This window comes from Poecilia mexicana, unplaced genomic scaffold (genome assembly GCF_051168715.1).
Source record: "Poecilia mexicana isolate PSO_F unplaced genomic scaffold, ASM5116871v1 scaffold_8, whole genome shotgun sequence".
In the NCBI taxonomy this organism is placed as follows: Eukaryota; Metazoa; Chordata; class Actinopteri; order Cyprinodontiformes; family Poeciliidae; genus Poecilia; species Poecilia mexicana.
The window spans coordinates 9,885,013-9,898,982 of NW_028263377.1; the positions used below are offsets into that span (position 1 = coordinate 9,885,013).

Consider the following 13,970-nt stretch of genomic DNA (forward strand, 5'->3'; position numbering starts at 1 on the left):
TGTTTTAATCTTGATTAAGAAATAGTTTGAGTTCAAAGAAAGAAATTAGTTGAATATATTCAATTTCCTGTCTTATTATTCTTGTTTGCCTGGGACTTAGAAGGCAAGTAGACACAAATAAAATTAATCAGTAATACATAAATTAAAATAAAGCAATTATATAAATATTGACAATAGTAGCTGATCTGCAACTAGTTGGGCATTTCATCTTCGCAGAGTTTAATTAAGAGTGCTTATAAATGTGATAATAAATGAATGATCATTATGATGTTATGATATTATCATTCATATAAGTTTGTTGTGCGTTCAGGATTAAATTTAAACTTGATTCCTTTGACTTACTTGAAAATACGATCAACTGTAATTTGGTTTGAATGCACCGTCAAGTTAAAAAAGCGGCCGTAAAAAGTCGTGTATAAGCGCATCCAGTGGCGCCTCCAGGAATCTTGGGCCCCCTGACAAAAAATTTGTTTTCCCCCCTCTCCCCTCGCAGCTGCTGTTACAATTATTTGAGTCTATTTGACCAATAAAAAGCGTCACAATTTTAAAGCCTTACATCTGTCTTGCTTTCTTTGGTTCAGTAATGATAATTAGCACAATATTTACTGCTCATGAATTTAACATCAACAGTCCACATCCAGTATGGATGCTTAAATTTTTTCTATTAGTTTTAGATAACTGAAATGCCTCTCCATGAGCAACAGTGAAAAGCAACGTGCAACTACACATAAAGCAATCCAGACTTCTAAAAAATTCTATGTATTTGCATTTTATTCAAGCTGCAGTACATAACTTTAATAAAAAATATGTTTTTTGTATTTGTTAAAGCTGTCATGATGTCGTAGCAGTTTAGTATGAGACAGATAATCTGTGAAAACAATCAGTCTCCTTCATCTCCTTCCTGAATTACTATTACTGGTTAAAGTAATGCACCGACCAAAACAACCAATCAGAACTAGTAGGATGGTCTTAGCGCTGTCAATCAATCTCATTCACTCACTGCTAAATGTGCTAATGGTAAAAAAAAAATGTGGAAAAAAAAAATTATGTAAAAGTTACATACTGCAGCTTTAATTTAACTCAGGAGAGGACGGGTCAAGAGGAACCCGTCCTCTTGAGGTACAAGAGACAAGTTAAATATATGAATATGTTGGTAATTTTTTAATGCTAGTGAAATGGAGGCAAAAAGCAGTCCGTAGCTAAGCTAATAATGCTAAATGGTCGATAATCTCACAGTCTACCCACCTGTCTTGGAGGAAAACTGGGTTATAAATTAACACTCTTGCCTTTTTCTCTCTCTATTTTGTTTTTGAAAACCTGATTTTATAATTTTTCTTAGCAGCATATTAACTGCCACAGTCGCCTGTAGCTGCATACGTCACGGTTAAGCGCTTCAACCATTTCATGCAGATCCAGGGGGGTTCAGGGCAAAAACGGATGTGTGTTTTTTTGATCTGGAAGGGGCAACATTAAACTTTTTTATTGTACATATTATATTTTTGTACAATAATATTGTATTTTTCTTTGAAAATACAATATGATTAATTTTATATTTGACAGGACCCCGATTTTTTTTTTGTTTTATGTCTATGAACAAAATATAAATAATTAAATTGTGGAAGGGCCCCTGCTAGTCATGGCCCCTAGAATCGTCATCACTTTTCACACCTTTACCGCGCCCCTGAGCGCATCTGATGGGTAAACTCATTTTGTCGGGGGAACTCCTACTCGACACAACACCAGGAAACAGTTCCGTTCCTGTAAAAAGTCCGGCAGAAACAAGGAAACTCGCGATTACGAAACTTGACCCCTTCATACATTACACGGAATTGCGTTAGTCGCCGGCTTAACCGTAACGATGTACTCACCGCGCAGAGAAAACTAGCAACGAGCGATGTCTCCAGTCGTAACTACCTTTATTTTGTCCAACAGTCATTTTTGTTATTTATCGATCCAGCAGGTCTGTCAGAGGTCTTAACTAACGCAGATATGGCTGAGCAGCCAGCAGGCAAAGGACCGTCATCCACCAGCCGACCTGGGTTTGAAGGGTTTCCCTTCCCGGTACCTCAGCAGGACATCTCCGGGAAAGCACATGAGCAAAGTGGGGAGGCCAAAAAGAAGCCGTGTAGAGCCTGTACGGACTTTAAGTCCTGGATGAAGCAGCAGAGCACAGCAGCTGCTGCACAGGTGGGTCAAAGGATAGAGAGATATAAGGTAGAGGTTTTAGTTTTGAGTGGAGTCGTCTTGGGAGAGATGCACAGAGTACACTTTAGTGACCGACCCGTGGGTCAATACTGCAGGACTTCACTATACTTTACATTTCCTGCTGAAGAATCGTACCCCCAACCCACACTACCACCACTTCTCTTATCATGGGTTGTTGACCTTAGAGCATTGCTTCACCCACTTATTATTCCTGCTAAGTTTTGTAACTAAGTGACTTACCTGGGTTTTACCGTCTCTCTTCTTCTGCAGCAGAAGCATGGTTCAGAAACAGAGCAGCCAGATCCTCAGTGCCCACTGGACAGAGAGGAGTTGGGCCGGAGCACTTGGTCGTTTCTGCACACCATGGCAGCGTACTATCCCGATCGTCCGTCTTCCACCCAGCAACAAGACATGGGACAGTTAATCAACCTCTTCTCCAAGTTCTACCCTTGTGAAGAATGTGCAGAAGATCTCAGGAGCAGGTCAGACCACAGTGCACTGCCGTAAAGGCCCATGGGAGCTTACATACACTTGTCATGGACAAGATTATCACCTAAATCTGGCACTATTAAAGCTTCAATGAAGGATGTAAATAACAAAAGTTGGGTACACAGACTCGAATTTGTGTGTTTACTCTTATCCATTCTAGATTTCACAATCAGACACGTTGCAAGTTGCACAGAAACTACAAATTTCTTGTCATCTACAAGATTACGGCAAAACTTCATCTGTATTTTTAACATTCCTCTTGGCATGGCTGGGTGATCTAAAGGGGCATAATTATGTAAAACAGCTTTGAGTCTCATCACATTATTAAGGTATTTTTTTATAACAACTGAAGTCGACATGGTTACTTGATTGCGTTATAAAACGGCACTCTGAGGCTAGAAAACACATAATGCTGCCTCTTTAAAGGAGTTTCCGTTTCGGTCGTCCCAGAAGCTTAATGTCTGCCTTCCTTATCCATTCTTAAAGCCAGTTTACCTGTGTGGCTGGGATCATCGAATATTACATCGATCAGGACAATCAGCTGTGTCACGATGTCCATCACGAGAGCACAAAGTGTAAAATCAATGACGGCTCCAATCAAACCCCATTTCCTCCCTGCAGACTGAAGACCAACCATCCGGATACGAGCAGCCGCCACGCTCTCTCGCAGTGGCTCTGCCGCCTTCACAACCAAGTCAACGTCCGGCTGGGGAAGCCCGAGTTCGACTGCTCGCTGGTGGACGAGAGGTGGAGAGACGGATGGAAGGACGGCTCCTGCGACTGAGCGTGTGTTTGTGTTTGAGAGACGTGAGGACGGGGCGTCAGCCTCCGAGGGGAGACTTGCAAAGACGCTAATATAAAAGAACAGTGAATGATCAATTCTATACTTTGTTGTTTTGTGTTTAGTTTGTGTGACAAGTGTAATTCTAAATTAATAATTATAATAAAAAAAACGATGAAAAACATTTCAATTTTTTCTTTTTTAAAAACAAAATATACAGTTTGGTTCTTTGTAACCCATTCTTCTCCTCTGTGACAGTAGTGTCTGAATATTTTTACTTGAAGAACACAGTTCAGATTCGTTTAGATTGTTTTACCTGCAGGTAAGATTCTGAACAGTCAGAATCTTACCTGCAGGTTGATTGAACAGAAAACAGGAAGTTAACTGGACTAACTCTTTGGTACAAAATTCCTCATAAAGCTTCTCTCATTCCCTCACATCCCAACTTCGACAACTTTCTCCTTATCCAAGCAAAAAATGTTGGATGTGCTACTGATATTAATTAATATACTAACTGCTCAAAACCTCCCTACAGAATCATACTTTAAAAAAAAGTCAAAAGAATGTTTTAAAGCTACATTAATTTAAGCACAGATGAATACATTTACATCTGGCAGCTATCTCTCTCTCTCTCTCTCCCTCTCTCGCCCGTCTTTGGTGCTCGTCCCCGCGCCACTGGGAGCGCGCAGGACCCGTCCCTTCAGCAGCGCGCAGCAGCGCATCCATCCTGCCGCGGAGCCGGGTGATCGTGGAGCCGCACAGAGCGCACACACCGAGAGAGAGAGAGAGAAAAAGAGAGAGAGACACACACACAGAAGATGGACGGAGTGGGATCGTTCGGAGCGGGCCGAACCGGGACCGCTGTGGACCCGATCACGTTCGCCAAGCAGCCGCAGACCATCCTGAGAGTGCTCTCCTGGGTGAGACATGTTCCGTTTGCGTGCTGCATTTCAGCCTGTTATTAGTGTGGCTGTTCATGCGCGTGTGGGGAAAAGCTGGGCAGCGGGGTGTGCGGATAGAAACGTAAAAAAAAAAAAGAAGGTGAATTGCTGTGTGTGTATGCGTGTGTGTGCTCGCTATCGCGCGCGCGCGCGTGTGTGTGTGTGTTCAAGAAATCTGGTGCAGGGTGTTACCAGGGCCTGCTGTTTGGCTGACACCGTCCATAACTGCTTCCACTACAGATGTTTTCCGGGGTACAACTGACCTATTGTTGCCCGGTGCTGTTATTTCCAGGTTACACCTCACCGGGCACCTCTTTAGAAACACACACACACACACACACACAGCAGATCGGATCAGAGAATCAGACATTCAGGCTAATTATTCATCAAATTAACCAAATTACTCACACACTAGATGCTACTATTTTGGTTTAGTTAAACGCTATTTCCATTTTTTATTTTATTTTATTTGCAATGTAATTTCCAGCTGATGGTTTTACCGTACACGGCTGTCGTTTGCCATCTCACCTGTGATTGGTCCGCCAGCATCATTACGCACGCAGGACCACGGAGATGCGTCGTGGTCTGACGTTCGGGTTCTGCTAAGGAGCTCGTCTTTAGCGGCCCAGGGGTTTGTGGAACAATGAAGTGCGTGCAGTGCGTTTCATTATCTTACGTCTTCTGACAACAGAGCGTCGTGTGTGTACGTGTGTGTGTTTTTGTGTTTTTATAGATGAGCCATAACATTTTTCACTTAGATTCTTGTAACCTATAAATATTTCCAGCAGACATATGGAAGATCAGTCAAGATTAGAAATGTAATGAATCCAGAGCCTGCAAAAGGCTGACTGGAGCCCTGGGCAGAATTTAATTTGGGGGTCCACCAAATATTTTTGTGTTGTGTGTTTATCATAGTTGGTTTAAAGTGAACAAGTGTGCCAACAAGATTTTTTTGTGATTTTATTTATTTATTTATTTTGTCAATTTAAGGTTCTCTACAAAGGTTTTACTGCTTTTTGAGCTATAGTAGCTAATTTTGTCAGACAGGTTCTGTTTAAGTATTTTTAATTTTTTTAAAAATTTGATTCCACAGGGATGAAGGCTACTAAGACATAATTTGATAAGATCATAATTTAGTAAGAGGATTACATTTTCACATTGTTCCATGTCTGTTTGGATAGAATTTTTTTTTATTCCTCGATTAAAGAAAATTACTTTTTGCCATTTACTCTAGTTTTCTTTGTATGACATTAGAATTTCCTTCAAAATCTGAAGCATTCAAGTGTGGCAAAAAAAAAAAAAAACGAAGCAAAAACAGAATAAATCACTGGCAAATAAATTTGCCAGTGATTTTCATTTTTGTTGCTTTAAAAAAAAATACGTTAAAGTTTTTCTAAAAAAAAAAAATTAAGATAATATTTAAGTGGAAAGGACAGGAAACTTGAGAAAACTACCGTTTTGAACTTCAACGATGCGTCGCCGTGACGCTCAACGCCGCTTCATCCCACTGATTCACCCAGAGCTCCTGCGCGTCTCTCTGCTCAGATTACATCCCCTCATGTGATGAGGTTAGAATGTGGGCCTGACATTATCCCATTGTGTGTCCTTTCTTCATCATATGACCCAGACGCCCCCCAGTATGAGTGCATTTTTCTCTCTGTGTTGGTGTGTCACATGGCCTTATTAAGCTGAAGACTGCCGGTCAGCTGACGCATGTTGGAGTTTAGGTCCTGAACAAAGAGAGGAACTAGGTGTTTCATGGTAAAAGCTTTAACTCGACGCTGTGAGACGAACATGGCAGTAGCCACAGCAGTCGGCGGCACACTTCTGTTTCGTGTGTTTGGTGTTCAGGGGAGTTTGATTCTGTAGAGGAAGTGAAGCATCCTCATCTTCAGACAGTCAGAGAAGAAAAAAAAAAAAGCCCAACCAGAAATTAGGTTAATGCCAAAGAGGGGCTTTTAGACCACGTTGCATTCAATGTCCCTGAAAAAAAAAAAAAGTTTCTAAGCACTAAAAAGAGAATTTCAATCCTACAATACTGATATTTTTCATACTAAATTTGCACATTTAACTCATCCGCCTCCTGTTCTTCCTGCCTACCACAGATATTCTCCCTGGTGGTCTTCGCCTCCATCGTGAACGAGGGTTACGTCAACCTGGGCAGCGAGCGCCTCCACTGCGTCTTCAACAGGAACGGCGACGCCTGCAACTACGGTGTGTTTGTGGGCCTGGTGGGCCTGCTGGCGTGCTCCTTCTTCTTCCTTCTCGACTACAAGTTCTCCTCCATCAGCTCGGTCAAAGACAGGAAGAAGGCTGTGATGCTGGAGATTGGCTTCTCAGGTGAGAAGAGGTCAAATCGAACATTGCAGAAGGGGACAGGACACACGTGTGGAAGAAGGAAAACCAACGCTGCACGTTATCTTGAATTCATCGTCCTCAGCGTCATGCTGTGGGTCACTAACCCGAACCATAGAAGAAGAAAACCTGTTCAAGTTAGCAAAAATATTTGAGACTACGGCAGAGATTAACCTTCACATTCTTTTGCAAAGAAGAATGGACAGAAAAGTGCAAAGCCAGTAAAGACATAACCCCGGCGATTTCCACTCATAAAAAAAATAAAACCCATGTATCATTTTTCAGTTTCACAATCAAACGTTACCTCGGCTTGTTACATAAGGTCAGAATAATAATAAACATTTAGGTTTGTAGTCGTAGTGCAACTAAATAAAAAAAAGTTTCAAGAGATATTAATCCCTCCTAAGGTCGTGTAAGAGGCAGTAATAGGTGTTGTTTTTCTCTGAAAACAAAGGTGAGCATTATACAAATTCAATGAGAACTTATGAAACCAGACTAAAGCTGAAAGTAGGTTCTCCAAAACATCATGTAAACATTTGGCGAAATGAAACTGTAATCTGGTTTCATCCGTTAAAGAAATGAGAGTTGTTTTTTGTTTTTAATTCCTAAAATATTTATTCTCAGTTCAAGGAAGTGAGAAATGGGAAATAATGGACCGCAGGTCGTTCCTGCCAGGAGCATCAAACGAGTTTCCTTGGCAATAACATTTCTTTGTTCTGCTGGTTTCCTGCAGGTTTTTGGACCTTTCTGTACTTTGTAAGTTTCTGCTTCCTAGCCAATCAGTGGTCTCGGACCAAAGTCGACGATCTGCCTCTCAACCAGGGAGCGGACGCAGCACGGGCAGCAATCGCCTTCTCCTTCTTCTCCATAATCACATGGGTAAGGCTATGAAACCGCGCACGCACCGGAAGAAAAATGCCCAAAAGACTGGTTTTGAAATTGATAAATGGATCCCATAAACTGGGTTTGGAGCAGTGCTGACTGTCTCTTCACCTTTATCACGTCTTCAAGCCCTTGTACAACCAAAGCAAGAGCCGTGTCCATTTGCTCAGCACAAAATCGAAAGTGTTCGCCAACAGGCGTTGCTCCTTTTCACTGATTCTGTTAGTGGTGTTGATGGACAAGATCTCAAGGTGAAGTCTTGGAAAGGATGGTGTCTGGTTTGCTTTTTGTAGATGATGTGATCCTGCTGGATTTTTTTAAAAATCAATTGGAAAATGGTGGACTACTCCCTCCAAGTTATGGATCAGTTTCTGCCTCACGAAGATTAGTTCACCTATCTTTGTATCTCTAAAAACCTACGATCTTATCACCCAACGTTAAAAGCAGCTCTACTCCGTACATTTAACGTGCAACAACAGTGAAATGAGAGCAACTTTGATAGCAACTTAGACTTGCTTGAGGACCAGAGATTAATCTAAATGTTTCCAGTTGGTTTTAATCAGTCTTGCACATCAGCTTTGGGGAATTTTAGTCATTTCCTGTTTCCAGAACAGCCTAGCCTCTGGGGTGTTCGGTCGGGAACGTTTGGGAGTCAGGATTTGCAAATCAGAGCACTGCTCTTGAAATAAAGCAGGACGTCTTTTTATACCTGGCGTCCCATTGTTTGTTTGAAAACAGCAATTTTGATGTCGGCTGGCTTATTGCTTATGTAGCTTATTATTTAAAACAAAAACAAAGATCACCAATAAGCAGGCTTTTGATATCTTTTTAAATAAAAACCTAAAATCTATGTTTTGGTGGTGAAGGTTGATAATTTTGCTAAAAAGTTCAGACATCTCAATCTGTACTGCAAACAGACAGCCTTCTGGTTAGCAGCCAGGCTAAAGTTAGGTGATTAGCATCGACTGTGCTAGTAAATTAAACCAAAAGGCTAAACTGTTTTTTTTTCCTTTAGTATGTAAGTGACTAAGACCATGTTTCTCTGTGCTGACAGTTTTTGAGTTATTTCGTGGATTTTGGGTTGGACAGAACCCAGATGAAATTCGTTTAAGCAAAGCTAAGTCAGCTTAGCTTAAACACTAAGCTAACTTGGTTTCTTGCCTTGAGCAAGAAAACAAGCTAAGATGACTAGCTAGCTAAAGCTAAGTTGTCTTGGCTTAGCTTAAGCGCCTGTTTAAGGCCCATGTTTGGGTTTTCAACATGATAGTAATATTTATCATTTCTTAATAAGACATATTATTTCAAAGAAACTCCAAGGTACTCTCTAAAGAAACTGGAAAACAGAAGACACCAGTTTGTTTACATTTCATATCCGGCATAATTTAGCTCAGCCAGTCGTGTTTGATGGATTTTCTTACGTGGATGAAACCCTGGCTATTGATTTTGATGAGCTCACTCTGACTGTGCAGCATCTTGAATAATTTACTGTACTTTATCATCCCTGCCCCCTCCGCTGCCCTTTGCAGGCTGGCCTAACAGTGCGTGCAGTCCAGAAGTACCTTCTGGGTACAGACATGACCCTGTTCACCACTGAGCACATGGACGGCGCCGCGCCCACCCAGCCGTACCCGTCCAATTCGCCGGGCGGCGGCCCGGCCGAGACCACGGAAGCCTACCAGAGCCCGCCCTTCACCGAGAACAACACGGCCCCCACATACCAGGTTCCCATTTACTAGGACAGACGGACGTGACGGTGGAAGGATTGCAGATGAGAGAGAAAGTAGCTTTCTGTGATTTCTGTTTCAAGTGAAGCTGTTTATGAGTTGATCCGGGGCGCAGTTTTCAGTCGCTGTTAGAAAAGGCTAAAAAAAAAAAGAGAAGAAAATAGTCAGGCGTCTGCTTCTTTGTTTCCTCCTCTCGTTTCCTGACCCCTCCTGAACATTCCAGCTTTATCTGCCTTTTTTCTAGACCTGCAGAAAGGAGTTTCCTCCTGCATCAACGCAGATAAATCGAAATCAAAACTAGAGGAGGGAAAACAGAAGCGGGTCGCAAGTAAAGTGTTTCAAAAACCATTTTGTCAAAGAAAGAGATGAAGTGCTGAACAAGTTCCACCACAACAAAGCTGTTTTACAGGTGCTCTCTTGGAGCTCCTTGATCTTGTTGCTTTCATTCGTTCAGGTGTCCCCTTTTCTTGCCAAACACTGGGAATGCTCTTGTTTTCTTTCTTTTTATATATCTTTTTTTTTTTAAAGCTGCACTGATAACTCCTCCTGAGCTCCCAGCTGGTGATCATCTGCTCTGAATCTGTACGTTTTCAGATGTGGAGATCAACTAAGTGCCATATTGTTCAGAAAGTGACTTAGTGCAATATCTCACATTCTTATGTACTGTAGGGTAGGTACACACTGTACTGTATTGGAGGTAGAGAGGTCATAGTCAGGGCAGGTCAACTGTAGGTTCTGTCTCAAATAACACACTTCTGAAACTCCTGTAAAATCCTTACCCTGGAAAGTTTCTAATACAAACATGCATAACAAATGAGCAGTTCTCGAAATTGAAATGATCAGTCCCAGAATTAGGGTCTTTCTAGGAATCTTCAAAGATGTAAACAGCATCACAGCGGAGAATATTTCTTCTCTGCTTTGTCCTGGTAGATGAATTCTGAGGCTTTATTTCATTCTTGTAGGCAGTTCAGTTTGATTACAACGATAACTCAATTCTCCAATGCAGCGTTTTACTTTTCTGCAGAGCAGAGCAAAATCTGAATCAGGCCTTGGGCAGAATTTTCTTTAGGGGAACCCTTGAGTTTTTTTTGTATGTTTTGTTTTGCGTTTTTGTATTCCCCTCTTATTATGCAGATAATTAGTGAACCAATTATAAATAAATTTTACTTTGTGATATATTTGGTTGACCATCACATCATCTACCTTGAATTATTTCTTATAGGCATTTCTAGTTAAGTGCTCATTTTAATCATTTTCATCAATTTAATATTCATTGATTTTATTCTTATTTTTACATGCAGTGAAGAAACGATAAAACTATAATCTGACATTTCTAGTTGGCACACACAGCTGTCCAAGTGCTTAATTTTTCACATTTAAAAAAAAAAAGATCATGACATAATCCTCTTAAATTTCAAGTGAAAGACCTACACATGTGCTACATGTTGAAGGAAAAACCAAAAGCTGCAACAACATGGATGAAAAAAAAAGAAGTGACACTTTGTTGAAGCAACTTTCGTTTCAGTTTTTGCCTTCAGAGTTTGTGAGCAAACAGTCTCATAATTCATCCGTAGTGGATGAGAATGTAAATGAGGTGTGTAATCTGAGACAGCATCCCATGGTAAGAGCGTAAGACGAGGTGTGTAGGGCTTTTCTGGAGAAACTGGGTCCTTTTATGTTTCCATTTTTTTTTTTTAACGCTGCCAAACTGTCCCGTGTTTGCTATTGCACTGTTAGTTTTCCCAGCATTTTCTTTAGAGGTTAGAATACAGATGAGCTTTTGTTGAGGTCGGGTCAAGTCTCAGGCAAAAGAAAGAAGAATGAATCTAGAGTTGACGTCTGATCCGTCAATCCTCCAGTCCCGCGTTTAGATCCGAGGGGGTTAATCGTGACATGGATTGATGTCGGGAGGATGTGGGTCACCGTTTGCTCCGATGTATATAGCACCATCACTTCTGTGCTGTGGTCCACACACACACTCTTGCCATTCATCGATCTGTCGTTGTGATGAGGGGTTCACATGAGAGCAACTGAGATCATCATGCAGGAGGAGAATAACTGATGTCTGACTTTTTGCCAGATAAACCTTTTTTTTTCTTCCTCCACATGTTTTTGTGACTCTGTCTTGCGCGCTAACTTAGATTGTTTATAATTCATCCTAAATTGTATACTGAAGTTATCCAAAGTCCAAAGTATGAACTCAAGAGGTTTATTTATTTTCAATAAGCAGCACCAAATGTGAAGACTTGGGCAGAATTCTCGTCTAATGGGTTATTTCAGCTATTTATTTATTTATTTTTTAACAGTGGGCTCACACTAATATTTTCTCAAAAGTCAGCTTGGCAAGTTGGACTTAATAACACTTAAACCTTTTGTATAGAGTTCATTAAATATATAAAAATAAGTCATTTTTTAAGTTGGCTCCGAGGCGTTTCGCAGAGCTTTGACAAGCAGGCAGTAGAGTTTAAAAAAAAAAAAGTCCCCAAAAAGAGGAACTCTGGCTCTTCACTCAGTGTTTTTCTCAACACTGTGATCCTGGAGATCACTCATATATTTACACATGTAGCTGGATGAGTGTTTAAATGTGTAAAGCAGTTTCAGGTTGTTGGTATTTCTGCATCAGGAAACATCAGCAGGTCGGTACAAATGAAAGCTGAGCGGAAAAAACTCAAACAAATTTAAATGGACGTTTTGGATTAAAAAAAACCCCACAGTGTCCTTCAGTTTAATATTTTCTGTTTTCATAAAAAAAATAATAAATCACTTTTCATTTATTTTTAATTTCTAAATTCAGATGAGGAAAAACTAATTATCAAACATGCACGGAATCATGTGGACAAGTCATTTATGTTGCGCGTCTGAACCCGACTACTCCCCCTAGTGGTTGACTGACTTGACTGTCACCGTGTTTACAGCGACCTGCCCGCCTGGTGCGTTTGGCCCAATTCAGTGAATTTAAACTCTTAAAAAGTGCGATGAAGACATTTCATGTGGTGGGAAATGATCATAATGATATTATTTAAGAGGGAGAGGGGGAAAAAAAGCATAATTGTTTTTGCTTTAAGTCCCTTTTTGGGTTAATGTAATGAATTTGGGTTGCTGTCAGGTCAGGATGTTTTATCGTTCTCAGTGCTTCAGTCTCTTATTCAGTCAGTGTGGTAGATGATGATTATTATTAATAATTCTAATAATAATAATGATACAAGCATTCTCTGTGTTTTGTGCTCTGCCCTATGTACACTATGTGGTATTGGTTGATTGTAAAAGAAAAGTACAAATAAATAAATAATTTTAAAAAATCGAGCAAAAAAAAAAAAAAAAAACCCTCAGTATGTTCATGAAGTAAATGGAACTCTTGAACTCTTGTGTGATGCTGTCCAGGGTCTGGTTTGTCCTGTGCTACTGAAAAGAAGAAAATATTATCAAAAAGAGTTATTTATTACCTAGACTGCACTCCTTTTTGCAAATACTTTGTGGAGAACTCATTAAACAGGGCCGACGTTGATGTTTTACGCCATCGTTCTGTTGTTTTGTGAAGCTGAAGTGATGAAAAGGCTGTTAGATGTAGTTCAGCTGGCGCCGTCAGTGGTACCAGAACAGTAGGTTGCATGGATTTTTGCAATACACCCGTCCCCTACAGCCCCTCCCCTTTAAAACAAATCTGAAAATAACACGAGGATTCTCACTGACTGACGAACTGGACGTTGGTTTTTGTAGCCCTTTAACATGTTTCTAAGTTGTTTCCTCCTGTTCTGAAGCTGTATGGCCTCTTCAGTGTAAACTCGCTGTGTACAGAGATGTGTGTCACTGTCTGTTACCTGGACTGCAGTCTGACCATCACGCCAATAAAAAAAAGACAAAAATCGCTTTTGGCCTGCGTGTTTCTGTCATTATTTCAGCGGTGGCTACACTCAGAGGACGTGGAGTTGGCAGCAGAGAAAGATTTCTTCATGTTTTTATTGGCTGTAATCAGGGCACATAATTTTTAAATTTGCTTGAAAATAGAATTCTGAAAAATGTGGTGTGAGTGTCTCCACACCATGATGCTGCCATCACCATGTCTGAGCGTCAGCATGCTGTGTTAAGGGGAAGCAATACTATTCAGTACATTCTTACTGTTCAATACATTCTTCTGCAGACAGAGCAAGTTATTTAAAAGGAGACACGAGTCTTGAAGAGCACAACTGAAATTTTGACTGTAATTTTTGATAATCACTTTACATCTTACTTCTACCTCACAATTATGTAGCTGAAATACAATTTTGGATAACGGTTTTCAAGGAACTCAGAAGATTGTGTCCCTTCAAAATGGACGACTACACAAAGATGCAAGTTCAAGGAAAATAAACATAAAAAAAAAAATCCAAACTAGATTTTGGTATGTAAAATACCTCTTCGTGGGGAAAAACAACCCATAGTTTTTCAGAATCATTCTGAATCCACCAAATAATGTTATACCAGCAGGCAAACATGGTGGTGCTACTATAATGGAGCCGCTTTGTTTCTTCAGGATCAGGACAACTTTACAAATTGAATGAAATAATGAATTCTCCTCTGCAGCATCATTTTGCAACATTAATGTACCTAAATTAA

The 13,970-nt window shown here is 40.5% G+C and overlaps 2 protein-coding genes across 2 annotated transcripts; both read left to right on the forward strand.

Moving 5' to 3' along the window:
- The first annotated feature begins 1,753 nt into the window (after nucleotides 1-1,753).
- Nucleotides 1,754-3,659, forward strand: gfer (growth factor, augmenter of liver regeneration (ERV1 homolog, S. cerevisiae)). The gene is made up of 3 exons (XM_014982649.2): nucleotides 1,754-2,187; nucleotides 2,476-2,687; nucleotides 3,316-3,659. Exons 1-3 carry the CDS (start codon nucleotides 1,990-1,992, stop codon nucleotides 3,476-3,478), a joined length of 573 nt encoding a protein of 190 aa, XP_014838135.2. The 5' UTR covers nucleotides 1,754-1,989; the 3' UTR covers nucleotides 3,479-3,659.
- A 325-nt stretch (nucleotides 3,660-3,984) lies between these two features.
- On the forward strand, nucleotides 3,985-13,244 carry syngr3a (synaptogyrin 3a). The gene is made up of 4 exons (XM_014982645.2): nucleotides 3,985-4,395; nucleotides 6,522-6,756; nucleotides 7,505-7,650; nucleotides 9,180-13,244. Exons 1-4 carry the CDS (start codon nucleotides 4,294-4,296, stop codon nucleotides 9,387-9,389), a joined length of 693 nt encoding a protein of 230 aa, XP_014838131.2. The 5' UTR covers nucleotides 3,985-4,293; the 3' UTR covers nucleotides 9,390-13,244.
- Nucleotides 13,245-13,970: the final 726 nt, after the last annotated feature.

Bases quoted from the DNA above. Each gene is read 5' to 3' on its own strand.
- gfer (XM_014982649.2), top strand. From the start codon at position 1,990: ATGGCTGAGCAGCCAGCAGGCAAAGGACCGTCATCCACCAGCCGACCT. The intron at 2,188-2,475 runs GTGGGTCAAAGG...CTTCTTCTGCAG, and splicing joins GCACAGCAGCTGCTGCACAG to CAGAAGCATGGTTCAGAAAC. The intron at 2,688-3,315 runs GTCAGACCACAG...TCCTCCCTGCAG, and splicing joins GCAGAAGATCTCAGGAGCAG to ACTGAAGACCAACCATCCGG.
- syngr3a (XM_014982645.2), top strand. From the start codon at position 4,294: ATGGACGGAGTGGGATCGTTCGGAGCGGGCCGAACCGGGACCGCTGTG. The intron at 6,757-7,504 runs GTGAGAAGAGGT...GGTTTCCTGCAG, and splicing joins GCTGGAGATTGGCTTCTCAG to GTTTTTGGACCTTTCTGTAC. The intron at 7,651-9,179 runs GTAAGGCTATGA...TGCCCTTTGCAG, and splicing joins TCTTCTCCATAATCACATGG to GCTGGCCTAACAGTGCGTGC.